General features: G+C 38.2%; 4 protein-coding genes and 2 long non-coding RNA genes across 6 annotated transcripts; 3 read left to right on the forward strand and 3 right to left on the reverse strand.

Moving 5' to 3' along the window:
• The first annotated feature begins 7 nt into the window (after positions 1 to 7).
• Positions 8 to 1966, forward strand: LOC145704204 (claudin-4-like). The gene is made up of 6 exons (XM_081781646.1): positions 8 to 1057; positions 1103 to 1253; positions 1294 to 1430; positions 1474 to 1623; positions 1670 to 1797; positions 1838 to 1966. Exons 1-6 carry the CDS (start codon positions 1018 to 1020, stop codon positions 1904 to 1906), a joined length of 675 nt encoding a protein of 224 aa, XP_081637772.1. The 5' UTR covers positions 8 to 1017; the 3' UTR covers positions 1907 to 1966.
• Positions 1967 to 2000: 34 nt separating this feature from the next.
• On the reverse strand, positions 2001 to 3858 carry LOC145702934 (uncharacterized). Its single transcript, XM_081780228.1, has 6 exons — positions 3707 to 3858; positions 3317 to 3598; positions 3064 to 3202; positions 2801 to 3023; positions 2339 to 2762; positions 2001 to 2292 (listed from the first exon to the last, which is right to left on the reverse strand). The coding sequence occupies exons 1-6, from the start codon at positions 3771 to 3773 to the stop codon at positions 2150 to 2152; spliced, it is 1278 nt and encodes a 425-aa protein (XP_081636354.1). The 5' UTR covers positions 3774 to 3858; the 3' UTR covers positions 2001 to 2149.
• A 242-nt stretch (positions 3859 to 4100) lies between these two features.
• Positions 4101 to 4920, forward strand: LOC145704934 (uncharacterized). The gene is made up of 3 exons (XM_081782393.1): positions 4101 to 4369; positions 4418 to 4547; positions 4588 to 4920. Exons 1-3 carry the CDS (start codon positions 4136 to 4138, stop codon positions 4716 to 4718), a joined length of 495 nt encoding a protein of 164 aa, XP_081638519.1. The 5' UTR covers positions 4101 to 4135; the 3' UTR covers positions 4719 to 4920.
• A 1146-nt stretch (positions 4921 to 6066) lies between these two features.
• LOC145702316 (uncharacterized) lies at positions 6067 to 7830 on the reverse strand. The gene is made up of 4 exons (XM_081779534.1): positions 7622 to 7830; positions 7019 to 7105; positions 6517 to 6866; positions 6067 to 6295 (listed from the first exon to the last, which is right to left on the reverse strand). The coding sequence occupies exons 1-4, from the start codon at positions 7692 to 7694 to the stop codon at positions 6194 to 6196; spliced, it is 612 nt and encodes a 203-aa protein (XP_081635660.1). The 5' UTR covers positions 7695 to 7830; the 3' UTR covers positions 6067 to 6193.
• Positions 7831 to 7901: 71 nt separating this feature from the next.
• LOC145702317 (uncharacterized) lies at positions 7902 to 26768 on the reverse strand. The gene is made up of 4 exons (XR_014134306.1): positions 26565 to 26768; positions 22775 to 22863; positions 13596 to 13652; positions 7902 to 8478 (listed from the first exon to the last, which is right to left on the reverse strand). It is a non-coding gene; the product is annotated as an uncharacterized LOC145702317 (long non-coding RNA).
• LOC145705699 (uncharacterized) lies at positions 16761 to 17618 on the forward strand. Its single transcript, XR_014134627.1, has 3 exons — positions 16761 to 16856; positions 17382 to 17450; positions 17493 to 17618. It is a non-coding gene; the product is annotated as an uncharacterized LOC145705699 (long non-coding RNA).
• Positions 26769 to 27551: the final 783 nt, after the last annotated feature.

The raw sequence follows: 27551 nt of genomic DNA on the forward strand, positions 1-27551 counted from the left end.
AATATTTTAAGATCGGGACGAAACTAGTACCAAAAAGATCGCCAGAAAATTTCATGAAGAATGATACCCAACTTGCTTCTTTTCGAACATGTCCTTACAAAATAGACGGTAATCGGATTTCAGTACTTTTGGGTATCTTGAGCTATTGATAAAATGCTCAAAAAGATAGATAATAGTCTGGTAATAGTATCAATCTTCATGAAATTTTCTGGCGATCTTTTTGGTACTAGTTTCACCCCGATCGAACAACATTTAGGGGTACCTAAAATCACTTCCGGAAAATTGGTACCTAATTTTCGAAATCTAATGCACTGGAAAATTTTTATTTTTAGAGAGGAGCATTTTGAGCCCAAAAACTCCAGGTTTGGTTAACTCTATCAAAAGTTATAAAATCCAACCGTAAAAAAAGCGCGTCAAAGGGACAAAGCAAAGAACTACTACAAATGGTCTTTTGGCTTCTACAAGCGAGCAATCGAAGAAATGGGAGTGGAAAAGACCCCGTCGTATTGGTTCAAAAATGCTGCGCTCATCCACCCGACGGTTGCCCAACTCGGCCAGGATAACTTGGAAGGAACCGGAAGCTATGAAGAAACATACGAGCTGTTTAAAACGTATCTCGCAAGAAACAAAGAACTCGGCATCGTGACAGACGATCAAGAAGCAGTTCAAAAAGCAATTGACGACATAGGAAAGTTCTTAGGAAAAACATAACCTGTACAATTGAAGCTACTACTGTCTAAATATATAAAAAAATATGTCCACCTCGAGTCACACCTATTCATTCATTTCAAATCATGCAAAAACGGAAAACCGTCATTGGAAAAATCGCCCATTTGATAGTGTTTGATTCAGTGCAATAAAACCGCGCTCTTGAATGGGTTTACGGCCATGCATAGTGTGTGCCCAAGCCCGGGCTCTCTTGCATCAAAATCATTCACGGTAAAAGAGTGACCAGAGAGCAAGTGGACTTGAAAAGAGGCTAGATTTGTAAGATAAGCGACCGATTGAACGCAAAAAATGACGATTAGAGGTGTTGGTATTTTGATGGGCATGGCTGGTAAGCTAAACTGTTCCAAAAACCTTGTAAAGATACCGTTTTTAGCTTTGGGAGGCGTTATTTGGTGCCTATTCGACCGACATTGGCGAGTTTCCGTCAATTACAACACACCAGGAAACGCCATGCCTACAGTGAGCTATCACGAAGGACTTTGGCATCGCTGCTCAAATTCCTACAACCTCGGTGGCCAGTCAAAGTAAGCATTATCTCTCTCAGGCTTTTTTACGCGTTTCTAGCTGCGCCAAAATGATGGAAGCAATCAATCACCTGCCGAGCGAGTTGATTTTCCAGCGCGGTTTCGCCGTTTTTGCCGCCATTGCTGGAGGAGTTGGTGTTCTTTTCGGAATGGCTTCGGCGCAGAGAATCAATTTTGGTAAGAGTCCCACGAATTTCTTTTCTATAATGAAAATTCATAGCTGCAAAGCAAAAGGACAAGAACTGCTGTGCCACCTTGGCCGGGGTTTGCTACTGTATTATGGCGATTTGCATCATTGCCGCTGCTTCTTGGTCGGCTTCGCATACGTTGAAAGATAGCAAGTGGGACTATGGCATCATCAATCAAGCAGGTACGATGCTTTTCACGGTTTCTTGTGTTGAATAAGGTTAATACAGGATACAATATTATCTACACGATCGGAGCGGATATCTACATCGGTTGGGTTACTGGATGTGTGGCATTGATCGCCGGGTGTATCATGATCTTCACAAGCTGCAAAAATGACGAATACGAGGACGATTTGGTAAGACATCCATTCATAATAGAGCTAAAACTATCTCTAGGACTACAACACGACTCAATACGCCCCACCAAATACCTACAATACTTCTGGGAACAAAGAGTACTGCTAGATTTTTCCTTTCCTATAAAAAAAAACTGCACTTTGAAATAAACTTACAGAAGAAAGTCAATCTTCCAACTTCAGTGTTCTATAAAGTTCACTGTAGTGGAGAGAAATGAAGAATTTTGGCTGTGAGTGGTTTTAAAATTGGCAGATCAAAAGAGTTTTGAAAGAAAAAAGGCGGATTTGGAGGTCGCAAAAGGTGTGATACATGTCAGAAATGTGAGTTTTGTCAGGAGAAGGGGAGGACATTCTAAAATGAGGTTTTCGCCTGCCATTCTTCCCAGGCTTCGGTCCATTCTTGTTGCTCTTGCTTCGTTCCAAGCTCAAGAATATCCGCTTTTGTCAGGGCTAGGTAAGCCTTATCCGCGATCGCGCGTTTTCGAGCAGCAAGGACTGAAAAAAATTGCTCATTTTTTTCTCTAAATCTTTGAAAACTTACAGTCTTTCTTGTACTGTTCTGTCGAGAGCGCGAATTCTTTCTCGAGCTTCTTTTTGTTCTCGCTTGTCATATTTTCGAAAATTTCCTTCGTGGACCCTGGGAGCTTCATCTTCTTCGTAATCTGCAGTTTATTCGTTCTGATAGGGAAACTCCGCTGCTTTCGGATATTTTTGCGCATTTCCGTGTCTGAGATCTTTTCAATCTTCAAAATTGGGTCGATTTCTGGAACATAAGCGTCAAAAGCGGCGGTTTTCTTCTCCCAAAAGTTCTGGAACTCGAAGAGATCAGAGTCTTCCCCGTGAAGGATGATTTCTTCTTTAGTCAAAAGATTCCAGTTTCGATCGTTGAGAAGCTTTTTCGCGATCGCTCCGTTTCTAGCGTCGTTTTCCGCGGTTCTTTGAAGATGCGTTTTCTCGGCAATTTCCTTAGAAAAGGTAAGAAAATACAAATGAAGAGCGCTACCTTTTGAGCTGGAGAAAGTTTATTCCAAGCTTCGCTAACATCCGCTGCAGATAATTTTTGATCCTTGAGCTTTTGCCGCAGTTCTCTGGCGAACATGACGAAGGGATTTGGCAAGCGTCTGAAACCAAGGGCTTCTCGCTCTTTTTTAGTGATTTTCTTGTCGTTTTGCTTCAGTTGTTCGATTTCTTTCCTCGCTAGAATCGCGGAAACATGCGGAATGTAGCTAAAAAGGTTTAAGGGTGTAACTTGAGGACAATTTTTACCTGTTGAAAAGAGTTCGATCGATCATTTGATCGTTTTCGGAGGCATTTTGGTCGAAGAAAGCGGGGATCCAGTGAGTTTTCTCGTATTTTCTTTTGAATTCTTCAGCTTTTTCAATGTCGCAAGAAAAGTAAGCAGTTGCTAAAATGGTTTATTACAGATAAATGAAACAAAACGGCAGGAAAGCATAAATCTGCTTCTAATTATCCGAAGCCGCAAGCCGCTTTTTGGTTGCTTATCAACTGTCTTTTTTACCTAGATCAAGGAAAAACTTCTCATCTTCAGGGGCAATCGCGGCAAATTGCTCCGCTTCTTCAACAAAATTCAAAAGCTGGCAGGAAGACACATTTTCGAAGTCCTCGATTTTCCCGATGCCGGAAGAAGCCGCGATTTGGGAGACTTTCTTGAGCTGGAAATCGCGGCGGTTGTTCTTGAAGTTGGTGAGCTCTTGGTCGGAGAGGGATTCGAAGGGTTTGGATGGATTCAGAGAAGCGTAGAATTCGGGATCGGAAAGAGATTCGGAGACAGAAGCAGCGGCTTAATTTGATCATTTGAAATTAATGGACGATAATTTAACGTCGATAAATAAAACATAAATTTTATTCTGAGTGACAATATATTTTTAATGCGAACTCATTAACTTACCCAAGTCATATCGCCAGCCTCGTTTGGAAGCAATCTCCGCTAAATATCGAAGATTTCTTCTGATCATTTTTCTCTAAATTTTCTCTTTCAAAAATTCCGAATTCAGCGCGGCGCGGTGATCCTCCGAGTCAGAAGAGCGCTTGCTGGAAGACCCGCGGTGGCTGGAAGATCTTTTGTTTGAAGACAAAAAGAATAATTACATGAGAAGGATTTGGGACATTATTGGTGACATCATGAACTGACGAAAAGGAGGAAATAGTTGTGTCAGAAATATTCGAATTCCTATGCTAGGAATATGCATTTTGACGCCATTTCCATAGCGATATTTGTGTGTGTCAATAAAGCAGAAATATCTCCTTGGAACCATTTGCTAAACAATTTAACGATTTTTTGAACAGAGAGGAAGCTCTTTATGCTTATTGATAAAAAATGACTGTAGTAGTCGTTGAACCTCAGCCAGTTGTTTACTACCAAGATCCGATACCGACTTACATAGAGCCAGCTTATCCGGGAACATTCAAATATGGGCTTTTCGATACTTGCTGCGAATGCTGCATTCATCTCGAGATGCTCTTCTGTTGGTACCTTAGAGTTCAAACGGTAGCAGAGTACTTTGGAAGTTCTGGAATTGGATGGTGCTTGCTAAGCGTCTGTTTTCCTTGGGTAAGCTTCTCCATCGACCAAATTTTCTTTGATAAAAGTGACTTTTAGTGCACAATTGCCTTTCAGCGACAGAAAGTCAGAGAAATGCACATGATTGAAGGACACTTATGTTCCGATTGCGCTGTTGCTACTGTAGCCTGCCCTTGTGCGCTCCTCCAAATTGAAGGAGAAGCAAACGGTTAGCTTGAAGTTTATGAATTTGATTCTGAGATATTCAGGCTTTATTAAACCTGCTTGTGGAGGATGTTGCGGCGGTGGCCGTAATGATGATACTTCTTGCTTGCGAAAACTTTGCTGTTGTTATCTTTGCTTGAGGAGACTCAATGGAGGAATCGAACCAATGGAATAAACTGTTTTTACTCGCTTAACTCCGCTCAGAAAATTTGAAACACTTTTTCGATAGAATAACTCTATTCAAACAACTTCGATTAACTTTCGATCAATTTCACACTGATTCAACAGAAGAGAATCTCTTCAAGAGATGTTTCGCTCAAGAATATTTCGCTTGTAGCCGAATAATTTCATCATAACTTTGCATTTAGCCTCAATTTCTTTGATTTCCTTCGATTTGACAAGAGTGCCAGTTTTTCTTCTCCAGCCATCAAAAATTTCGCTTTCATTTTTTGCTTTATTGACAGTAAAGATACCCTTTTGATCTTCCGTTTCCGTATGAGTTGCATTTTCAAAATTCCGAAGAAGATCATCGTTGAGTGGGATTCGAAAATGATCATAAATATATTTCGCTGACTCAATTGGAGTTCTAGCAATATCTTCGTATCGAACGAAAAGTGTGTTTTCCCGAGTCTTGGAATCAAGGAAGAAATCAAGGTTCTTGGCGCAATCTTTGTAGATTCCTTCTTTTGTCGCTTGATCTTTATACAGAGGCCCCATTTTTCTTCGAGAGACGAGCATGCTTCGAGGATCGCGAACTAATCTGATGATTTTGAGGTTATATTTTGGATCGAGCAACTCATAGAGTTCTTCAGGTCCCTCTAGGCGAAAGTCTTTGATAGCTACTCCCTTACGATCTCTGCAGAATTGTTGAAGTTTGTCTTTCCCTTCTGCTGATTTGAATGGATCGGGACATTCCTCAGAACACCACATTTTTCCTTTGGAACAAAATGGTGGACTGCAAAGAGTTTCTGATCCAGACCAGTGTCCGATTGTTGGTTTCAGATGGTGTTTGGAGATTTTATGGTCGTTTTTGCGATTTTTCGGTATTTTACAGTCGTATGCTTCTTTGAGAATGTCAGTATAGTTGGTAACACTTCCAGTTAATGGTTCAAAGTACTTATTCAGGCTCAATCAAGGCAAGAAGGAATCTTTAAAAATGACAATGAGAGCCCTGCATAGAGAAAATCAGGATTTTGGTCAAAAATTGAACCCAAAAATGAGGAGCCAGAGCGAAAGGATGCCGATAAATAGATATTTTGACGATTGGTCCCAGTGTTTTCCTGTTCTTCGATTTGTTCTTTTTCGGAATAAGAAAATTCCGACAGCTCAGTAAAGCTGACAAAAGAAATCAAGGCAAAAACTAAAAGGAGAAAAATAATCGAAACTTTCTCTTTCTTCAACATTTCATTTTTTGTGATGATTTCTTAGAATGACCCGGGTTATAAAAGCGTTTATATTTTGTTAAATTCAAATATTCGCACGACCCCAAAACCAATTGTGTCCGTAAATCATTTTCAAGTAGGATTTTATTAACAGATTGAGGTCAACAAGTATACAGCATGGATTGGTATATTCACGTCTCGCAAAAATGAATCTTCATTTTTCCCGAGTTATTTTAACTTCTTCGTCCTATTTACAAAAAAAGAATACTTACTCGACTGCCATTTCTTTATGCTCTGGCGTCATTTTCAAGTCGTTAGCTTCGGCGGAGGTAATTTTCGTCGAGAAACGGACCACGTGAGCATCAGGCACCTGAAGAGAACATGAAATTTTGATCTTACTTTCTGCAGATTATTTTGTAACTTGATTATTTAATTCACAACTGGCGAGGAGGACTTTCTGGAGAAGAATCGAATAATAATAAATGAAGCTGACAGCTTCAGATTTTAAGATAAGAAAATTTCTCATAAAAAAGACGATTTTTTGAAAATTATTAACTTTGAAATCGAAATTAAAAGTTGGAGATTTTTTACCTTTTCATCGTCGCTCGGTCCAGTCAGCTCATGAATCGAGTTTGGGCTTTGAATCGACCCCCTGGATCCATAAGCCGAGTCTCCCTTCGGCGTCCTTTCTCCTTCCAGCTCTTCAGATCCTCTCCTTTCGATCTTGCAGGGACTGTCTCGTCCGAGATCCCCCTCGTCTTCCGTCCAAGCGGACACTTCCGAGCGAACGGATTTGAAGCTCGCTCGGCGGGTGATTATCGGATGCGGCGTCGAGGAGCCGTCTTTTCGCTGCTTCGGCCGTCGCTTTGGAGTTTTCAATCCTTCGCCAATTGTTTCGACGTAATTCAAAACTGGGTCGAAGGCGATTTCGGACATGTCAGCTAAAGAAAGCATTAAATTAAAGAAAGGGTTCTTAAGTTCATAATTTGAGAAGTTTTCTTTGAAAATTATACCTCCGAAGAAAGAATAATTTTATTTATAAAACATGTCAGATCAAATGTCAAAATAAGCTAGCGATAATAGAAATTATTACCTTGGCTCTCGGGATAAGCTTGTTGTTGGTGCTGTTGCTGATAAAACTGCTGATAATATTCGCCAGCGTAGTAGGGATCGTAAAGTCCTGAATACGAAAAAAAATGAGATAAGAAGAGGAGGAGGATGGGGTTTTAGTAGACGTGTTATTTTTTCCGAAAATGGAAGGAAAAAGGTCTTTTTAATTTCAAAATTGATTCAAAAGAGGTCCAACTCAGCGACCTTTGAGCCAAAAATTTCAGCCAAATTCTCCGTGAAATTCACTCTCAGCCATAAATTACTGAAAAAAGTTGCTGGAGAAGGGGTTCCACGGACGGGAATGGTTCTCGAAGGCGCGATTTCATTAACCCCGAACTGGGCGTCGGCGTCATTTTTGCCAAATTCTTTCAAACATGAGCAAAGTTGAGAATATTGCATTTTTGAAAGAGAGAGCGAGAAATTCTAGCGTCTTCGAATTTTTCATTTTTCTAAAATTTTCTTCGAGAAAAAAATTTTTTAACGAATATTCAAAATCATCACTTTTAGGTGATTTTAAGTTGATTTAGAACCCTGCGCTAGAAAAAAAAAAATGAGCCAAATGATCTTCGACGGGTTAAAAACGTACCTTGTTGCCTGTAGTGCTCTAAATAAGCTTCTGGGTATTGCTGCGCCATATCAAATTGTGCTTGTTGCATCATATTCCCATACGCGTCATTTTGCCAAGCGCCAGGAGCCTGACCTCCGTGCGCTTGTGGGTTAAACTGAGGCTGCGAGAAATAATGAGGAGGATAAGATTGAGTTAATGTGTTAGGATGGGGAAGATTAGGGTTATGAGGAAAGGGGCCTGGAGGAAAATGGCCTGGAGAAGAAATGGGCCGTTTTTGGAGCCTAGCGCGTTGGCGCCGTTTTTGCCGAGAAATGTACAGTAATGAGCAAATACAGCCGAGCAAGATGGCGATTCCACCTTTTTGCGGGTTATCAACGATTCCGGAAATGTATCATCGAGAGCCTTAAGGGCCTTACAAAGACTTGACATGGGTATTATTCAGTACAGTACCAATAATCGTTGAAAGAATTGATAAAGATGCAAAACCACGTTGCTAGAATTCAACAAAGAGGGGCATCATTGATAACCTTTCCTATCGCTCCAAGAGCCAGTTTTAGATTCCTAACCGTCGAAAATTGCGGCGGATCGGTATTGATCCTTGTCCAATTTTGCGAATTCTCAAGTACCAGTTCTTCTTCAAACTGCGGATTCTGATTGTTGAGGATTTCGACTTCCGGAATGCTTGTTGTGCCTTCAGAAGTCGTTGAGGTTGATGGCGTCGGTTTCATTTTCCCGGCTCTCGAGTTTGAGTTTTGGAGCTGATCGCGAATTTCCTTGAGTCGAGCGGAGCCGGTTTTAACCCGCTGCTGCGCGGGCTTCTGGTTCTGGCCGGTATCTGGTTCTTCCATGGTCGTCTGTTTTATTTTCGAAGAGTTCTGAAGGAAATGATGAATATGATGTTATATTTGAAAATTATTTGCTTGTAGAAGTTGATAGGTTAAAATAACTGCGACTCTAAATCACGCGGAAAAAAACAGAATTTGCATGAAATGGTTCAAAAATCGCGACCACAGGGAATCAGATAAAGTGCCAAAAAATGACACCGGGAGTGACCCTTTCTACAACCAGAGATTCCTGTAGAGTGGTATGTGGAATGTGTCGGTAATGTCAGGACCGCGACACATTCCGTCTTGGTTTAGCATCTTCATCGGTGACAACATTTTTGGAAGAAAACAGAGAGGTAGAGAAAATATCAGAATTGCGTATGGGAAGCGAACAAGGAAAATTGCCAAACAATGAAGGGCGAAAAACGCACTCGATTTTGTATCACTGGGAAAAGGTAAAAAACCGTAATTTGATCCTGAAAAACATGATCGTTCATGAGAGTCAGATGCAGCTGTATTATGGGTTTTCCTCGCTAAACAAAATTTTTTAAATTATGCGTCGTTTTATTTTGGAATCTAAAAAATGCGCTGCAATTTTTACCTTCAAAACGTGTTTGTGGTTTTCAAAAAGGGAGCCTCAATTGAATGTTAGAAGCACTTTAATTTGCGACGGGTTTTATCGAAAAGAGAGATACATTACAATTGAATGAGCAAATTGCGGCTTCTCTCTCTAAAACGAAACGAAATTTATGCGTCGACCGGTTGTTGAAATGACAAACGAGCTCACCAGGGCTCAAATAGTTTTGACATGAATGATCATTAATGAGCCACGAATGATCGACGGATTGAAAAGTTGTGGCGAGCCCTAGAGGTTCTATTAAGATATTGTCTCGTTTTTTCGTCTGCCTTTCAAAATTGGGGTCCCCAAGGGAGGTTAGGCTTACTCTAAGGGGCTCCTTCTTTTAGGGTCAGGGTTAGGGTTAGGGTTAGGTTTACCAAGTTAATATGGGCTCTGAAAATGTCAGTAAAAGCTTTTTATCTTGAATAAAAACATGCATATTCGATAAATCAAAGCCCAATACCTGGACTTTGCGGTGGCTCTTGAATTTTTAGTAGAACTTCTAATCCGAATTACGGCTAGATCGGCTAGATCGTGAAAATCTCTCGCCCGATCAAGTTTCGAATTCCACCTCAATCGGATTCTCCTAAAAAATCCTCCACTTTTCGAGCCACGTAAAAATAATTGCTTTAACAAAAGATTTTCGCAATTTAAATTTTTTGTATACAAAGAGCTTCAAACAAGAAATGCGCTGCAACCGCAATTTTGTTAAACCAAATCGCAAAATATTTATAATTTTTAAAACCCAGCTAGTTTTAGAATGTTTTTAAGAAAACTGAAAAATAAGAAGAATTTATTACGGAATTCTTAAAATTTTAAAGCCTTCAAGTTTTTTTTCAGCTGACGTTATCCTGTTCCACTTATTTTCTCAGATGTCAAGGAGCGTAATTTTTGACATTCTATTTTGACATTTCGACAAAGTAAGTCATGTCATACTGAATAAACGATACTAAATGCTCGCGCTTATATGAACAGTGTTTTTGACTCAACATTTTCTGAAATCATGGATGAGAAATAGAAAAGAAAGTTTCACATTCGTCGCTTTATTTGAGTACATTTAGGTAAGGATTAGGGTTAGGGTTAGGTAAAGGGTTGATTTTCCTCTTTTTTTCAACCCTTTTTTCGGCATTTTCTTCTGTCGATTTTCCCAGAAAAATCATTCATCTATCATTTTGCCCAATTTTCGCGTCACTGCTTTCTTTCCCATGAAGTCCGGAAATGCGAGAAATAAGCGTCAGTAAGTCGATTTAAAAATTTCAACTTTTCCCTTTCCCACAGAGCGGACTAAGCGGACGTCAAACGTGCCATTTTAGGAGTCCTCTATTTCTAATTTGACGTGGGGACAACTTATCAAATTCATCAATCCCCGTCAGTATCAATTTTCCGATCGTTTTTCAAAAATAACTCGCGAAAAAGACCACTTTTTATTTGATAAATGAAAAAAGAGATTCTGAATCTCTAAAAGTGGGAAAACCCCAAAATCCTAATTTTCAAATGCCAGTAAAATGCGGCCAAAAACTTTCACTTCCGGTGGCCGCGAAAATTATTGAAATTTTTCAATGTCAAAATTTCAATTTCCGGCGCGTTATTCTTCGAAACTTATCGAATTTTCTTCTTATCAGTGATAAGGGGAGATGATTTCCTTGTTCGGAATGTAAAACTTGTAATTCGAAGCCGCAAGATTCTTTAATCATCTTAATCGTTTATTACTTCATCCTCATTTATCATCAAACACGTCCTCTTTCCGGCCCTCTCTTTCTCTTCTTTGCCTCCCTCAAGTGCCTTGTCGAGATTGTGATTCTTGGCTTTAGGCTTAACCCTAGAGTCTACTCGGCTCGAGTTATTACGTAGAACGAACGTGGACGAGGGTTGACCTTGCCGCTCAGCGCAAAATATTATTCCTAAAGCTAGAGAGCGTTTTCCAGGTGGAAGATGGGCGGTTATTTGCTCGCTAAAAGTAAGCGTATTTGGACGAGTTTAGCGCTCGATTTTTGCGTCACAAGATAAATCAACGAAGAAGAGCCAGAAATTGGAAGATTTGCGGTTTCTTCATAAATCAGATTTTCTTCAGAACTGTTCTAAAGCTCTCTTCTTTGTCAACCGAAGGACTAAATCTCGACCCTTAAAAATGTCTTGTACTGAAATATGGTTGTAGGCGGTCACCTGGGTTTTTAAACCCAGAGTCGCAAAATGCCCAGTTTGGGATTACTAGTCCCAGGAGGCAAAATTCTTGAGTCTGGGTTTTTCAAAACCCAGGCTCGCCACTTCTGCGAGCCTGGGATTGTCAAACCCAGGTTACCGCGTTTTATCAATAAGTTGAGCCCGGGTTTTTTTTTGCTTGACCAAACAAGTTTCTAGGGTTCACAAGCTTCAGAGGATAAGAAAAAAGACAGATTCGGCAGCAGAAAATTACTAAATCTAAGTGCCCCTAGCCACGGGGCTTCGCCCCTTAGGCCCTAAGATGCCGGGGTCTAGTCTATGGTTACTTAGGGTTACCTTCGGTAACCCTAACTAACCCTAGCCTATCCCCCTCGGGTAAGACTGTTCCGTCATTTTGCACAGTGCCCCCTAACACTAACCTCAAGTTATAGAAAGTACTTAAAAATAAATGTTTTTGTCTTAAAAGTAGGTGTTTAGCAGGATTGGTAGAAATTTTATCTTTTTTTTATTTCTAGACGACGTGGAAATTGTTTTGGTACGAGCAAAAAACCCAGGTTCAACTAACTGATAAAATGCGGTGACCTGGGTTCGGCAAACCCAGGGTCACAAAAGTGGTGAGTCTGGGTTTTGAAAATCCCAGACTGAAGAATTGGACGATCTGGGATTGGTAATCCCAAACTGAGCATTTTGCGACTCTGGGTTTAAAAACCCAGGTGACCGCATACCACCTGAAATATGCCTCGGTTTTCTCCCCCCTCTAGAGCTCGGTAGGAGCTTATCAGGTGCCTTTCAAGTCGGATTATGCAAAGTTTCTTACTGATAAGCTCCCTTTTCGCGCCTCTAGAAATTCTCCAGATGCTCCTTAGTTTTGCAAATATACCGATAAGAAGAAGAACCCTCTTTCTTATCAAATGATTGACCATAAAATGATAATGGCTCTCTCAATCGCGTCCATTAAAGTCATTCTTAAATGGTCAACCCTTTTCCTCTTAAAGAGATTAAATAAAAAGAGAGCGTAGACCGGTTCATCTGTCAAGCCGCGGTTCTCAATCTAACCACCTTTGGCCCCCCAATTAGCGGTCACGGGGCAGCGACTTTTCGGGTACCGACTCTCGGCAGGTGCTCACGGGTCTTATCGCTAAAATGACCAGGCTTAAAACGGGAGGGGGAATTTAGATTAATACTTCCGCAAAGTGAAAGTGAAAGAAAGATTTTAGCAATACAGAAGAAAAAAGGGATCAGCTTGAAAATCCGATAAAAACACGATACGGTACTGTTTTGAAAATCCAATCAACCTTGCGCTGGAATTTCCGAAATTCCTGCCGCAAAAATACAAAAAGGATGGAATGAAACAACGCTCTCCCGCAACGTGCAACGGTTGTTTTCCTTTCCCGCTGCTGTCATTGTTTGTTTTGTCTGGCAGACAGGTTCAAACTCTTGTTTTTTGATTAGCTCGATGAATTTTGATTGGAAGCTGTTTTTTGCTTGTATTGACTTCTAATGAGCTTGAATATAAACTGCAACGTCATCAAAAACGCTTTTTCGGAGAGATACCCTTAACGATTTTTTCACTAAAGCGATGAATCTGTTCTTCATGACTTTTCAATTAGAACTGAACATTTTTAAAGCCGCTTTAGCTTCAAAAAACGTAGATTTTAAAGTCATCCGCGGCCTTTTGCAAGCCTGCCGTGCTTAACTCTAATCCGGCTACCACGTCATAAAAGGGCTCTGCATGTATAACACCGATTATGTCAATCCGGCTTCAAGATAAAATGTTAGAAAACTCCCTTTTACAAATTGCCCTTCGTTAAATTGTCCATTTCAAAGCAAAAACAAGCTTTTTTCGAGACAAAAAAAAAACGATTCTTGATATTTTAATTGACTTCTTATTTTGAAGAAATAACAGTCTTCCCTCCAAACAGTTATTAACGACTCTGTTTTCAGACAACCGTTAGCGCATTTCTCGCATAATTCCGCCAAATAATTGACCACCCGTAAATAGCGCGGTTCAAACATGACAGAATCCACGCCATTGTTCGTGCATTTTATAAAACGGCACTTATTCTTTTTTTAAAGAGACTTGTAAGACATTTTAGCATCTGTTGGAAACAAGTTGATTACTATTGGTGCACTCAAAAAGAAAACAAGACAAATGGCTTTTTGAAAGTAATTTTAAACAATATTTTTAGAGAAGAAAATATTTTTAATATTATTATTAATATTAATAACAATATTTAAAATTTTTATTATATAATATTATAATTAATATTAATATCAATATTTTATATTTATATTCAAAATTATGAATAATTTGCTTTATGAATTTATTTAATAAATTAATATTATTATTATTATTTTTTCTGACTATTTAGAGCCCAAAAATATTTACCTTATCAATTTTGAATTTCTGCTAAATCTTCAGTCTTGGATTTAACTGCGTCGTTTTCTGAAATAGAGAGTCAGTTGATAAATATTTGAAAGGGTTTATTTTTGTTGATCCAGACACAAAAAAACCCATTATGAATCATTTTACTGCAATATTTTTCTAACAGCATGAAGAGCATTTAAAATGACCGCTCAATATTAATATGAAATCATATTGATTCTATGATGCCGGGGCGCGAACTTATGGCGATTCGAGTCCATTACGAAGTGAAAGACAAAATATCGACGATATTGATGATGGTTTTCAATTTGCGTGGTTGAGGTTGACTTTTCAAATCTGATTTGTCTCATAAGAGATTGTCAAAAATAGCGAGACAAGGATAGAGAGGTTGAAATGACAAATGAGGTAAGAAAAAATCTGCTGGTTTTTTAACCCTCTAGGACATTTTGACCGTATTTTTGGTGGATTTGAGAACAAAAGATTTGAAAATTTCTAAGGACAGGGTAGGGTCCGGCATGATTAGGACCAAAAATTTAATTTCAATGAAACTTCACGATTCCACTAATTCGATCCTAAGGAATTCAATTCCGTTCACTGATTCTCCCAAAAACCCCCCATTCAGCCCTTTTCAGGGCTTTAATGAAAATTTAAACGGAGAGCCAAGTGCGCTCTGATTGGTCAGCTCCGCCGAGCGATTTTAAATACTGCCCGAATGATTCCCTTGGTGGCTCAAATGTTAGCGCTCTCGCTTGACAAGCAAGAGGTGGTGAGGTCGAATCACCTAAAATCAAATTTTTTTTCATCGAATTTTCCTCCAAAAAGAAGACCATAAAATGCAAAGTCACACTTTTTTGAGGAAAAATATAAGCTATTGAATAATTTTCGTTATTAAAAAAAATTTAATTGTAAGATAATAACCATAACGAACCTAGAAATAGGGATAATTTTAATTTTCATGTAAATGGGTGTGGGTGGGGTTGGGGACAAAACTGAGATTGATCACCTCAGAGTTAAATGCCTTTGTCAAGCCCCTTAAAGTTAAAAATCAAGGAACGGGGCTGAGACGGCCCGAAGGTAGGTAGTTAGAAGTTAGGTAGTGGTTATGCTAGGTTAGAGTTAGGGTTAGGTTTATGGGTTAGGGTTAAGGTCAGGCTTGAGAACAAAAACAAACGAATTATTCGTTTTAAAAAACGAATTACTCGTTGGAAACAAGGAATTATTCGGTATGTAACGAATTATTCGTTTGGAAAACGAATTATTCGTTCCAACGAATTATTTTCACCGGTTACCGGAAATCAAGGCCCTTATTTGTGATTCCTCAACAAAAATTGAAGAAAGCGAATTCTAAAAATTATTTCCCTAAGAATACAAGACCCTCGCCCAAGTCTAAATGAGCGTTCTCCAGTTTTTCCTTGAAGTGCAAGCTTGGAGAGTGTCCTCCGTGTCAGCCAATCAGAGCGCCGCGCTGCTTTCCCAGGAAAATCAAAATAAAGAGTCGGACTTTAAAATCAATTCACAAAAAAAGTCCAGTGAGTTAGAAGAAGTTTAAAAAGCAAAATTTATTATTTTTTTATAGTCTTTCTAAAATGACTAGGCCCGGAATTGTGAGCGACCTAGAAACCCAAAAAACCGAGAGAAATCGGCGATTTAGAAGATTTGCCGGGCTTCAAGTGCCGGCATATTTTTCGCCGTATTCGATAACCTAGGTTATCCTATGATTTTCTTTGGGGGTGTAGTTTATTTTGCCCTTTGAAAAATCGAGTCCTCCGATCGTGTCGGACCCTAGGACAGGGGCTTTTCCAGTGTTCATTCAAATCCGTGCCACTGAAAAAATGGTCTTTTCAGGATTAAATTAACATAAAACTAAAAAGAAAGCGGAATACCAATAGTCAAATCCTGGCCGCGCACTTCCGCGCATAAGACGCGCCGGCTTATACCGGACCGCGGCGCGGTTCTGATCCAAAGCTCAGATTGGATCCCATTAGCGCGAGGCTCACAGAAAATTTCCGAAATTCGGCCCGCGCCAGTAATTCTTCAGCTTATCCGTTTTGGACGAAAATGCCAAAAATATTAAGTTTTCAGGACCAAGAAAACCTCGCTTTCTTCTTTGTCTTACAGTACTACCTACTGTTGATTGTGCTATTTTCGCTTGTTAACCCGTAACAACCACGTGCTCACGGATTACCAAAAGTGCCAATTTTGGCTCCGAACCATCCGCGTGAAAGCCCTGCTCTCCTGGTTAAATGAAATTAACCCCTCAGCGCTTGACAAAACAAAAATTGAACGAGCGAGCTGCGGAACCTGAAATCTAAACTTTAATCGACTCGTTTTCGGGCTTGAAAAATGAGCTCGAAGGAGGCGGAAAGGCGGATGCGCAAGAATTTCAAACAAGAACATTTTCAAAATGATTTTTTGTTCAAGCAAAGAAAAAAAAAGAGAGGATAAGACGTAGTAAATTGTTGATAACCGCAACATCCGAAGGATGCTAAAAATTCTATCTTTCTAAATTTCGACTCAAAAAGATAAATTTTTGGCACGAACCAAGAGGAGGAATAGCGTTTTTTCGACAACCAATAAGATTGCTGTATTTGGCCTACCGGCCAATCAAAATCCAGATCCATCAAATCACTTTCTTTACCCAAGATTTGGCTGTGCCGATCTACCGAGAAAATACTGAGCTTTTTAAACTTTTTAACCCACTGGCGCAGCGGCCCTCAAAACTCGCCAAACATGTTCCCCCGAAGTCCTCAAGCGTCGATCCAGATCGCAATCAGAAATTCGCCTTCTTTGCGCGCGCTTATCCTGAGTGGAACTTTTCAAAATATTCACATTCTGAAACCAAAATATCCCTCTTGTATAAGTTCCAGATCTAACTAGCGCCCTGACATTTCATTTCAAAGTTTTCTATTTTGGTTACCGATTTCATAAGCTACCCAAAACTGCCCACTTCCAAAATATACCAGATTTGCTTAAGATTAAAGTTACATAATCAATTTAAAATTTCTAGCTCTTGGATGCCGAAAAAGACGAATGCAAAAAGCTCGCGATAATATTTCCCATCGTCATTGTCCTCTTGGGAATCTTGCTCTTCACCGACTATAAATTTAAGGGTCTCAAATCCTTAATTTTAATTCAAAAATACTAAAATAGCAAAAAAAGACCCCTGAAAAAGTAGATTTTTATGCGATTTTGAAGTACAAAATTTTGAAATTTCCGCGGCTGTCGAAAAAGGGAAAGAACGGCATTGAAGATTCACTGATTCCAGTAAGTAGAAAAATAAGGCTGTCACTACGATAAGTTAATTTGGAAGAAAACGTTGACTTCTTTGAATAAAATTAGCTATTAATGAAGTTTGTCAAGTTAGAAATCAACGTCGAAATCCGACTTATCCATAATTCGATTTTCCAAGTTTTCTTGCAGTTTAACAAACAGTCCCAAGTGTTAGCATGAACACGAAAAAAATTAAGTGGGGCAAAATATTTCCCGTGAAAAGACGAGTTTTCTGCTCCTATTTCTCTGTTTGTTTCCAGTACCAATATTTTGCGTTTTGATAGGAACACTCTATTGAGTAGAAGAAATGATTGGGAAACAAAGTCGTTGATGGAAAAGGCTAATTTCTAATTAATTTGCATCAGCATCTTAATTGCCCATTGTTTTTCCCAGAATAAGGATGAAACAAAGGATCAATTATTGACAGTAAATTTAAAGCGAGCATTATGAATTTGTGTGACCATCTAAATATTAGATTTTACAACATGATAATTCTCCTCCTCCTCACGTTTTCTTAAGTACAGTGCCCTCTTTCCGTCACTTGCGAACATGATTGGAAGCACATGTAACATCGATCATACAGAACAGGTAACAATTACTGTAAAAAAGAAAGAGATAACGCTGTTTCAGCCGGATTTGATCCAAGGAACCATCAATAACGGGGTTCAAAACAAGGAGAATACGAATGAGAAAGTCACTTCCTTCGCGAAAATTCGCCATTCCTTGACTCGAGCTGAATCTGATCCAAAAGTTGAAACGATTGTTTAAAACAAAAAAAAAATAACCTTCGAAAATTTTTGGTTTCTTATCGTCCTTCCTCAGCACTAGTCAGATCAAGACCTACGTGCTAATGATAGCGAATCGCTATTAGCAAGCAAGTAATAAGCAGCGCGGCCGGCCGCAATTAGAAAGTCTTCTGGAGGGCCAAACGACGAATTACTCTGAGAGGTCATTACGCAGGATTCGGGCTCTTGGGAGGCTGAAGGTGAGAACATTCGGTGTCTAATTCATCTAACGCCGCTTCTACTCTTTTACTCTGACTCTTCCGCGTTTGTAATTACTCGAGTTTAACTCGGTTCAGTTTCCAATTTTGAGGGGTCATTTTCCATTTTAAAAATTACAAAAAAGTCAGCATAAAAAATCCAATTTCGCAGGTGTCTAATAAGAGAACACCAAAGAAGCAGAATTGGATTTTTATCACCTCGTAACCGCCAGGTGAAGCCGTAATTGAGCTGCTCGCCACGTGGGTCGATGGTAAGGACCCATCGTTAGAAAAAAGTTGTTGTGGTTTTTGCTTACAAAATTGCAAGAAAAAAACTGGGTTTGACTTATGCAATTGTTGAGACTTGAGACTGGAGTCTTGAACTTTTTCCTAACTCGAATTGGGGCAAGCCATGAAAAATTAATGAAAGAATGGTTTTGGCAGCTTCTCAAATCATTATTTTGGCAGGTTCTTTTTTTGATTGATTACTGTACACTTTTTTGACGCAAAACCGCATTTATGCAGAGAGAGGAAGAGAGGAAACTAATTAAAACACAACATACATCCGCAGCTCTTTGAAATGGAATATCAACTAAATATGCAAATTGATTACAAAGTTCATATCTACAGTTTTGTCTGAAATGAAAAACCGAAAAGTTAAACAAAGAAAAGAAGAAAGTTTTAGGACAGTAGTTCTGCCAAACCTCGGGTCTGTGGGAAAGGGACGCGGGGGAAATGGGATTAGGTTTTTCCAGTTATGAAACAGATTGGGGTTCGTTTCTTCTGGAATACTGTAGTAACAGAAGAAACGACTTATGGTGTTAGAATTTTCTGAGTGGAAATTCAATTACAAAAATCTTTTTTTTAAAATGAAAGAAATTCTATAATATTTATGCTTTCCTGTTTTTTTTTGTCTATCAGACAGTGTCTGGTAGACACGTCATTATTGTTATCTAAAAATTCTGTCAACCAGACGAAGCGAGAAAATTAGAGCGTTTCTAAATGAGTTCATCAAGTGACCTAGATTGCAAGAATTTCTATAGAAATAGATCCCATAAATTAATTAGACGAAAAAGAATAGATATCTTGCAAGAAAAGGAGAGATTAGTCCTCTGCGTGCTCGTTCTTGTTTCGGGAGTCGTGGCGAGAGCGTCGGACAGAGCGACCGACAACTCTTGCTTTTGAATTCTTAATCGAGAAACAGACACGCAGAGTTTTAACCTTTCACATACGACTCATAAGATAACGATAGTTCCTATTTACAAAATAGAGAGAGAGACAAGTACGAAAGAAGAAAAGACAAGATAAAAAAGAAGAAGGTAAGAAAGGACAAATTCTAGTTTTCGGGAAAGGGTTAGGCCCTTAACCGTTAGGGTTAAGTTTTTGGTGAGGGCCGAAAAGCTTGAATGAGTCGAATTTTTGCCTAATTGATTATGATGAAAGAATAAACTCAGAATAACAGTTAAAATTCTTGCATTTTTGCATTCAATAAATCTTCCTGAATCTCAAAGGAATTCAGCAATTATGAAAAATCGTCATTTCAATTTAATGCATTTCTTTCATAAGCAACCTTTTTTCAATATAAATCTAATTTATTCAAGCATAAGATTGATGCATTTCTGCGAAACCCCTTAGCTAGATACTCCCTGACTGTATCTACTGTACGCAGTGTACAATGATAATACCCTCCTTACAGTGTGTTGGTTATTAACGTAGCTAGTAGTAAACATGGCAGCTTGTCAATACCGAACTGACATAAAAGTAAATTACACACATTCATACTCCAGCAGAAAAAGAGAGGGAAAAGGTTTAGAGAGAGAGGAAGAGGGCAAGAGTAAGTGTACAAAGTAAGTTCAACTGTTAGTTCTCCCAAAGATCTTTAAATTTCAAGGGCAAGTAGGAAGGAGAGTTAAAGAGTTGAGTCAAGGAGAGATGCATTTCTTAAACCTTCCTGGTTATTGAATTCTAGAGCGAGCGGGGCACTCGAAAAAGAGGAAGACAATCTAAGTGTCGATTAAAATTCTCATCTAAGAGGACCAGCACAGACAGCAGTTCTTATCACGATGTCAGCTTAGAATACAATAACTATGGAAGGCCTTAAAAATTGAAGAAATTTTTCTTCAGGTCTTTAATTATCAATCATTTTCCCTTCAACTTAATCCTTTTCGCGGTCGATGCCCTCAGCTCTAAAATGAGCAAAGAAAACACTTAATCCTTCTCCTCTTTTTCAGAACCTTCCAAAACGGTCTTTAGCCTAACCCTATAATAAGTTTATTTAGCAAAACCAGGCGGATTTTTCTAAAGCCGTGACCCGGCAGTACGGATTCGCTCAAAAGAGGGAGGGCTAAGTCGCGTCAAAGTGCAATTTCGTGGTCGCGCAGAATTCGTTATCGTGATCTTGGCTGATAATTTGAGGTTGATGAAGTTTCCGAACGAAGAAGTGTCAGTAACTCGAGTTGCGCTGAGCGAGTTTAGAGAACACTTTCCGAGTTCTTCGGACAGAAAAAATGCGCCTCAATTATTTACCAATTAGCGCGTTAATAATTCATTTTCTGCACCATCAGTCAACAAGTCACAATAATAACACGATAATTCATCATTTTTAATACTCTCAAAACTGTGCAAAAACCATTTTCTTCAGGAGAGGATAGAGCGATCAGAACGAGATGAAATCCTGGGCTGCTCAGCGGACTGTTCAAAGACAATAAGAGGAGGATAAAATGAACACTGTTTACAATCGAGACTGGTCCAAGGAAGGTTTTCTCAGATACCAGAGCCCATGTAGCGATAAAAGAGCTCGTTTAAAAACCACGAAAAAAAGCAACCAGAAGACAACATCGAAGAAGATGCTCACATGGTCATCAGGAAATGAGCCAAAAACTCCAAAAGCGAGAGAAAGTCCAAAAGTTCTTTATCTTATTTGAATCATTCAAAAAGTGTGATTCTTTATTCGATGGGCTTGGTTCTTGGCTTGCTCGTTTTGGTCGCATTTTATGACTTATTCAAGGAATGGGTGACCCTGATGTTTGCGGTGCCTGCATTTTTCAGAGATAGAACTCATCTCGTAACTTGTTCGAAAGTCCATTCGGCATATTCTATTTTTCATGTGTTTTAGACCGGCTTGATTTATTTTTCATCGTTTTCTACTTTTCTATAAAGCTACATCTGATCATTTGAAATTTTAAAGAGGCGGGGAAGCAAGCAAGAATAGGCAAAAACTGCTAGTCTCTTCGAGTCGGAAATTTAGGAGGTGGCTCGAATTGACAAGAAAAATTGCGATAATTTCGACCAAAATTTGTGTCAAATTTTAAACCAATCAGATCTCCGCATTCGGCTGGTAGACAAATCAGATTCTAGCTTGAAAAAATTGTCGAAAGAAATCGAATTTAGTCGCGATTTTTGTCGACTCGAATCATTTTTGCCAACCCAAAAATTGACGTTCAAGTTTGTTAACTTCTAGAGCTCACGTGAGTGCCGCAAAACACGTGTCTACCGCGCGGCCTTTTTTCTTTGTAAAGTCAAGTCCCCAGAATTCCGAATTCTCTTCGTCAATTGTCAGCCTTTAGCCCACCACACGTAGCCAGGATTTCACCCTTATGAAAAGTACTCGAAATCGGGCGCGAAGCTTTGCAAGGAATTTTCAATATTCAGCGGCTCGTGGCGTTTTTGGCGCCGCTCGAAATCAGGATGCGGTCGAATAAGCGTCGATTGTTCGACAGGTTCCGGAAAATTTTCGAGGATCTAGACAGCTCCAAGATAATTTCAGAAAGTGGCCTTGACCGAGACAGCCGCTTAGACGGCTTTGATGAGTCTCTTAGACCGATATTTCGTCATTCTTAGCTCGATACCCTTAAGCTGTCCATTTTCAAGTTTAACTCCTTCACGCCAAATTGCACAAAAAAGGCTCAAGACCGCTTTGAAGCTTCCTATGTCGAGAAAAAGCCACCTGGAAGTCGAAAAATGAGTACCGAACAAATCGCTAATCATGTGGCTCAAACCAAACCTGCTCCTGTCTGACTGTAATTCATATCAATTTCATATTTTTTCTGTAAATAAAATGAAAACCATCAAAGCTGAAAAACGTTTTTTGGTCCTCTAAAAAGGCTCAAGGAAATTGGTATTTTTGGAAGAGGGGGAGTGAAAACTACCAGTGCCGGAAATGAGCGGAAAATTCGAAAAATACTAGATTTGGAACGCTTACTGGAACCACAAATTCTATTTTCGCAATTCTGCTGAGACAACAATTCTTTTAATCAGCGTTTTTTCTTCACTTAAAAACCCTAAAAGAGATTTTTTTACTCAATTTTCTGAAAAAACCGACAAGATTCTGATATGGGGATAAAGTTTCTTTCAAAAACAAGGGAGTTCACTAATTGACCCTTAAAAATAAACAGTAATTATTGAAGATAGAACTAAAAATAGCAGAAAAAGAGAAAAAAATTGAAACTAAACGGGTGCTTATGCTGCGCCAGAAAGTCTCCAATGACTCGTACTTTCTCGAAAAAGCTTGTTTTTACAAAATTAACATGCCACTGTTCCTTCCCCCGTTTATGTCAGGCCGGGTTAGATGACTTGTTTGTTGCCATCCAAATGTTACCCCGCTAGAAAATTCTTAAAATGCTAAGAACTGGCTTTTAGAATCAATCTCAAAGCAAATACCAAAATAAAAGTCCAAAATTTCTGGATCTTAAAATAAAGGAAGAGTTTTTGAGTCAAATTGAGAGCTCAGCTGGTCCAAAATAATTATTATAATTTTTCTTATTGAAAATAAATTATTGAAAGTTTCAAATAATTATTTTTCGGAAAGCAAAGGCGTTAAATTTATGATTCTGAAGAGCAATTAAAATAATTATTTTCGACCAGCTGAGGTCTCGATTCGGCAAAAAATCATCCTCAATAATTCAATGAAAATTTCTCATTTTGACAGTACCTTCCGGTTAAACTCAGCTTTTGAGTTTATCAAAGCTTCGATATTTGTTTATAAATATCTACGTCTTCTTGGCAGCTCAGGATTGGAATCTAAAAAAGCGTTGTTTTAATTGAACTCGCGGCGGGGGGAATAAATATTATCAAATATTTTTTGCGTCCAATTTGGAGGGATTATTTGCGATCAGATGAACTTCCAAATATTTTTTGCGGGTAATTAAGCTTTCGTCTTTTTTTCATTTTTGAGTCAAAAGTTTTTTCAGCGGAGCATTTTTAAAAGCTAAAGCAAATAACTTCAAACGAAAAGTATGTCTTTCGTGAGCTGTTAATTGCCACCATTCGTGTCCTAAAAACAATACCACAGAAATATGAGCCCCATCTATAATCTTCAACAATTCGCAACAACGCAGATGAGCTCAAACTACAAACCGATGAATGTAAATGTACAGCTCGAAAACAAGGCCGCAGAATCAGGTTAAAAGTTTTTGACATGTTGTGCATTATACCGTTTTTCGCGGAAGATTTGAAATCAGAAAAATTTCAGCTCTATATTTAAAAATAAAAATTTCAATAATTCAATTAAAAATCCAAGAAACAAAAAAAAAATCAGAGAAGCTCAAAAAAATAAATAAGCGAGCACGGACCCTCTTATTTGAGCTTCTCTAATTCTTTTTGTTTTTTGAAATTTTAATTGAATTTTCGAAAATTTTATTTTTTATCTTGAGCTGAAATTTTTCTGATTTCAAGTTTTTATTTTGAAGCTTTGAGTTGACATTTTCTTGAACAAAAAAAGCTGAAACTGGCAATTTTCGAAGAAAGACAAAAGAACGCTTCTTAATTCTAGTTCGGGAGAGTACTTCTATGATGATGAAAAAACACTTGTTCTCAATTTGAAAGATGTAAGGTTAGAAGTTTTGGCGACGTGTAAAAGAGAGTGGACAGGAATACATTTCAATAATTTATCATTTACCCAAAACAATATCTTTATTCCTTGCAACAAGAAGAAAGTGCAACGAGAACAAGATGTAAAAGGCTTGCAAAATAAACTCTAACATGCAAAGAAACTAACTTTCTTGAAACTGATTCAATAAAATGATTCATAAAACAAGATTTTTTTCTTCTCAAAAAGGAACTTTTTATGATTGTTTTTGTCTCAATAAATTCAATTTGATAAATGAGAGATAGAATTTAATTTTGGAAATTATCGCCAGCCACGTCGATAAAAAATTGAAATAAACAAAATTTCAGAAAACGTGTCACAAAATTATCGGCCTTCTCTTTTTAGAGAAAATTTGAAACGCCACTGCGGAGGATTAAAAATTGCGATGGATTAATTTTCTTCCGATGGTTGTGGAACAAACACATCTGAGCTGCACGGAATTGATAAGGCTACGAGACATGTCTTTAAGGTTTTTGAAAGATTCCGAAGATGACTGAAAATATAGATTTTGGTCGAGACACGCAGCGTTAAAAATATTTATATTTGACAAGTTTGAAGTCTTCAGGACGGGTCAGAGAGGGTCTGTTTGGGTATAAACTGGTCCAAATATTAATCGGGCCGATTTTTAGAAAGATTTAAGAAGACGGCGGGAGAACAAAGAGGGCGGGTAGAAAATATATATTCAGGGGGATTATAGGGATTAAAAAGGGATCTAACAGGAACTGTTTTTACACAGAAAAACTTTTTATTTTTAAGAGCTCAAAAAAGCCTACTTTTACCTCTAGAATTTTCCGGAAAAAGGCCTTATGAATGGAATGTGTATTCAAATTAAAACGCGGGTCAAAGTCCTTAGTTTCTATTTTCGAAAAAATGCCAAATCGTAGTGCTGTCTTTAGAGCTTCCATTTTGCATAAAAACGCTACGCCCAGCATTTTTTTGTTCTAACGGGGAGGCCCTCTTGTGTAATCCAGAATCTAACCCTTGAGCAGTGAGGCGATATAGTTAATCGCATCGCTTCGACCTTGCGCAAGTCTCGCGGAAAAACTGACGGGAGAGCTTTAGAGGATCTGTCTGTTAGGCTCGATCGTTTTTCTGATAAAGAATATACTGCAAGCGTAAGTAAATCCTTATCATATCCCATCGCGAGTTAATTCATCGGATAGGAAATCAAGTTTTTTGTCGATAAGCCGTTCTTTTTCCCCTTTTTTCTTGAAAATTTTCGTTAAAACTTGTGAATTTAACTGCAAAAACAATTTCTTACCACACAAAAACATATTTTTACCTGAAAATGTTTTTTAAACGAGTTTTGGTGGCAACAAAATTGTCAGATTCAAATATTTCGTGGTCTTTTATAAATTTAAAGTTGTATCATTTTCATTGGCCAAGTCAATTTTCATAGTTTTTCATAGAAAGAGGAAGTAAATGTTCTAAAAATAAACTGTTTCAGTTCTGTCTGCGAGACAAATTCTAGCATTTGACGTGAAAACTACTTTTTAGATGTTTTGAAGCAAGCAGATCAACAATCGGTAAAGTAATCCTCTTATGCCGACTTTCAGTTGATCCTTGAGCAAAAGCAAATTATTACAAAACTTGAACCGTTCCGGAAGGACTTTCTAAAATAAAAATCCCAAATCCTATCACTCCTGTCCAGTAACCGCTTTATTTCATCTTTCTTATTATTGAAAAAAAGCCTAAAACTAGAATTCGCGCCTCTTGAATAAACCCGAATCAACGTTAAAGATTTTGAAGAAACAAATTTGTTACGTATATTGAATTTTAACACGCGTAAGGGTGGAAAGTTGCGAGGTGGCAGATTTACACACACGTTAAGGGGACAGGTGTTTGAAGTGTGGGTTGAATTTACATCTTTTTGGGTTTAGAAAAGAATGAAGATTTTGAGTCATTTGAATCGATTTTTTGCGTAAGTTTTTCGGTTTTTTTTAACTTGAACGCTCACTCAAAAAACTCTTATATAATCGAGAGTATACCCTTAAAAACTTCAATCAAAACGCTTCAATTTTGCTTTATTTTTTCCGAGGGGATGTCCTTAAGATTTCGTTTGCAATCAGAATATCAATTAAGGGCTTCTCTCGGCTAAATTTCATATTGAAAGATTTAAGGGTATCCTTCCAAAAGAGCCCTTTCCGTGAAAAAGTGTCAACGTGCGTGTAAAATGTTTTCCCACCGGTTTTCGTCGGATCACATGACAAAATCCGACGGGCAGAAGTCGAGGCTCAAGTGTCAATCCCTCAAAACGCAATTTCGTTTCCAACGTTGGAAGTCGCGTTTTTGCGAAACCAAAATCCCTTGTCGCCAGAGTTTTTTAAGTTCCCACTGAGCCTTCGCTAGAAATACAAAGGAGAACACTACAGGAAGGAACATAGAAAGAAGGAGATCAAGCAGATGACATTCCTTTCCGGAGAAGTTGAATCTACGACCAGAACGAAGAAATAAGCAGTTTTTAAACATTAAAGTTTTAACCGAAATAAGAATACGATTATTATCAACTAAAAGGCCCACGTTTGTTATGAGAATTCAAGATAATATGAATTTTGCATAAACAGTTGGTTTATTGAAAACCTTGTTTTCTGATAAGAAGATTATCTCCGAGAAAAAAGACAAATCCCTTGTAGAGTACAAAATATAAGAAATGATGACACAAAAATTATATTAATAAAATAAAAATTAATCAATAGAATAATTAATAAAAATGATTGAAAAGAAAAAATCTTATCAAATACGGCTTTTCAAATACGTCGTAAAATAAAGTAAGAAAATTTTAATTTTATTACTATTTTTATTTTATTTTAAATATTTGGAAGTTCAGCATCGAATTATAAAATAAAATTTTTACCAATAATTTTCTTAAAAATTCTTTCTTCAATTCAAATCTTCTGGCAATTTTAAATCTCTTATCTTCGTAATAAAATCTCTTGAAAAAATGTATAAAATATTTTATTTTTGTTGTTTGTGACAGTCTTAATCAATAGTCACTTAGCAAAAAAGCAAAGCTAGCAAGGTTTTTTTTCTTATTATCGCTCCTATGTGCGTTTTCTATTTTTTCGCTAATATTCGGCCGCCAGGGGGAGTCACTTGCGCGCAGCGAGTCCCGCGCTATCACCCGCGAGCAGAGTTTTGGCACTCGTGAAAGCTCAGGCTGAGCGCGAGCGCCCTCTCTAGTGTGCTTCTTTTTGATAAAAAAGAAAGAAAATTTTATTGTTTATTTTTACTTGTATTAATTAATAAAGAGTTATGTCTCTCATCGTATGAACAAAGCTGAACATCTGTATTTTTGGCATTAAAACGACCTGTTTTACGCACAATAAGCCCCTTATAATATGATAATCGCTTCAACTACCCAAGTAAAAAAGATATTCTAGAGGCAAAAGATGCGAAATAAAGACAGACTAAGGCATTTATAACATTAAGTTTTATGAAACTTAGACAATCACAAGCTCAATTAATTGATTCATTAATTAAATCAACAAATAAATGCTTTTTTTCATCTTGATGGGGGGGGGGGTCCTTAAGTACATAATTGAAGCTATATAATTGCTCGTTTCCTGATCTCCTTGCCTCTTCAAACTTCGACTTCTGACGAACTCGTGTTCTTTAAAAATTTGTTAAGTTTAATTACTTTTATCCAAAAGAAATGCTCCGGAACTGTCGGCCCAGTTCATCCCTTTTGTCCCACTCTGAAAATAAACAGAGAAAGATCTAACGGTTCTTTGTTCCCGCCATAAAATCCAAGCATAAGTGACATTTTCTGTCAAAACATCCCCCCAAAACCCGCCCTTATCAATATTTCTTTCGGCGGCGGAAAAAATCTTTCGATTATTGA

This window comes from Oikopleura dioica, chromosome PAR (assembly GCF_907165135.1).
Source record: "Oikopleura dioica chromosome PAR, OKI2018_I68_1.0, whole genome shotgun sequence".
Lineage (NCBI taxonomy): Eukaryota > Metazoa > Chordata > Appendicularia > Copelata > Oikopleuridae > Oikopleura > Oikopleura dioica.

What these genes read in the sequence shown, in the direction of transcription:
- LOC145704934 (XM_081782393.1), top strand. Translation starts at nt 4,136, where the DNA reads ATGACTGTAGTAGTCGTTGAACCTCAGCCAGTTGTTTACTACCAAGAT. An exon ending in TAAGCGTCTGTTTTCCTTGG is followed by an intron (nt 4,370 to 4,417) that starts GTAAGCTTCTCC and finishes AGTGACTTTTAG; the next exon opens with TGCACAATTGCCTTTCAGCG. An exon ending in AATTGAAGGAGAAGCAAACG is followed by an intron (nt 4,548 to 4,587) that starts GTTAGCTTGAAG and finishes TGAGATATTCAG; the next exon opens with GCTTTATTAAACCTGCTTGT.
- LOC145704204 (XM_081781646.1), top strand. Translation starts at nt 1,018, where the DNA reads ATGACGATTAGAGGTGTTGGTATTTTGATGGGCATGGCTG. An exon ending in AACCTCGGTGGCCAGTCAAA is followed by an intron (nt 1,254 to 1,293) that starts GTAAGCATTATC and finishes ACGCGTTTCTAG; the next exon opens with CTGCGCCAAAATGATGGAAG. An exon ending in ACGAATACGAGGACGATTTG is followed by an intron (nt 1,798 to 1,837) that starts GTAAGACATCCA and finishes AACTATCTCTAG; the next exon opens with GACTACAACACGACTCAATA.
- LOC145702934 (XM_081780228.1), bottom strand. Translation starts at nt 3,773, where the DNA reads ATGATCAGAAGAAATCTTCGATATTTAGCGGAGATTGCTTCCAAACGA. An exon ending in AGGCTGGCGATATGACTTGG is followed by an intron (nt 3,599 to 3,706) that starts GTAAGTTAATGA and finishes GATCAAATTAAG; the next exon opens with CCGCTGCTTCTGTCTCCGAA. An exon ending in AGAACAGTACAAGAAAGACT is followed by an intron (nt 2,293 to 2,338) that starts GTAAGTTTTCAA and finishes AATTTTTTTCAG; the next exon opens with TCCTTGCTGCTCGAAAACGC.
- LOC145702316 (XM_081779534.1), bottom strand. Translation starts at nt 7,694, where the DNA reads ATGATGCAACAAGCACAATTTGATATGGCGCAGCAATACCCAGAAGCT. An exon ending in AGCTTATCCCGAGAGCCAAG is followed by an intron (nt 6,867 to 7,018) that starts GTAATAATTTCT and finishes TGCTTTCTTTAG; the next exon opens with CTGACATGTCCGAAATCGCC. An exon ending in GACCGAGCGACGATGAAAAG is followed by an intron (nt 6,296 to 6,516) that starts GTAAAAAATCTC and finishes TGTTCTCTTCAG; the next exon opens with GTGCCTGATGCTCACGTGGT.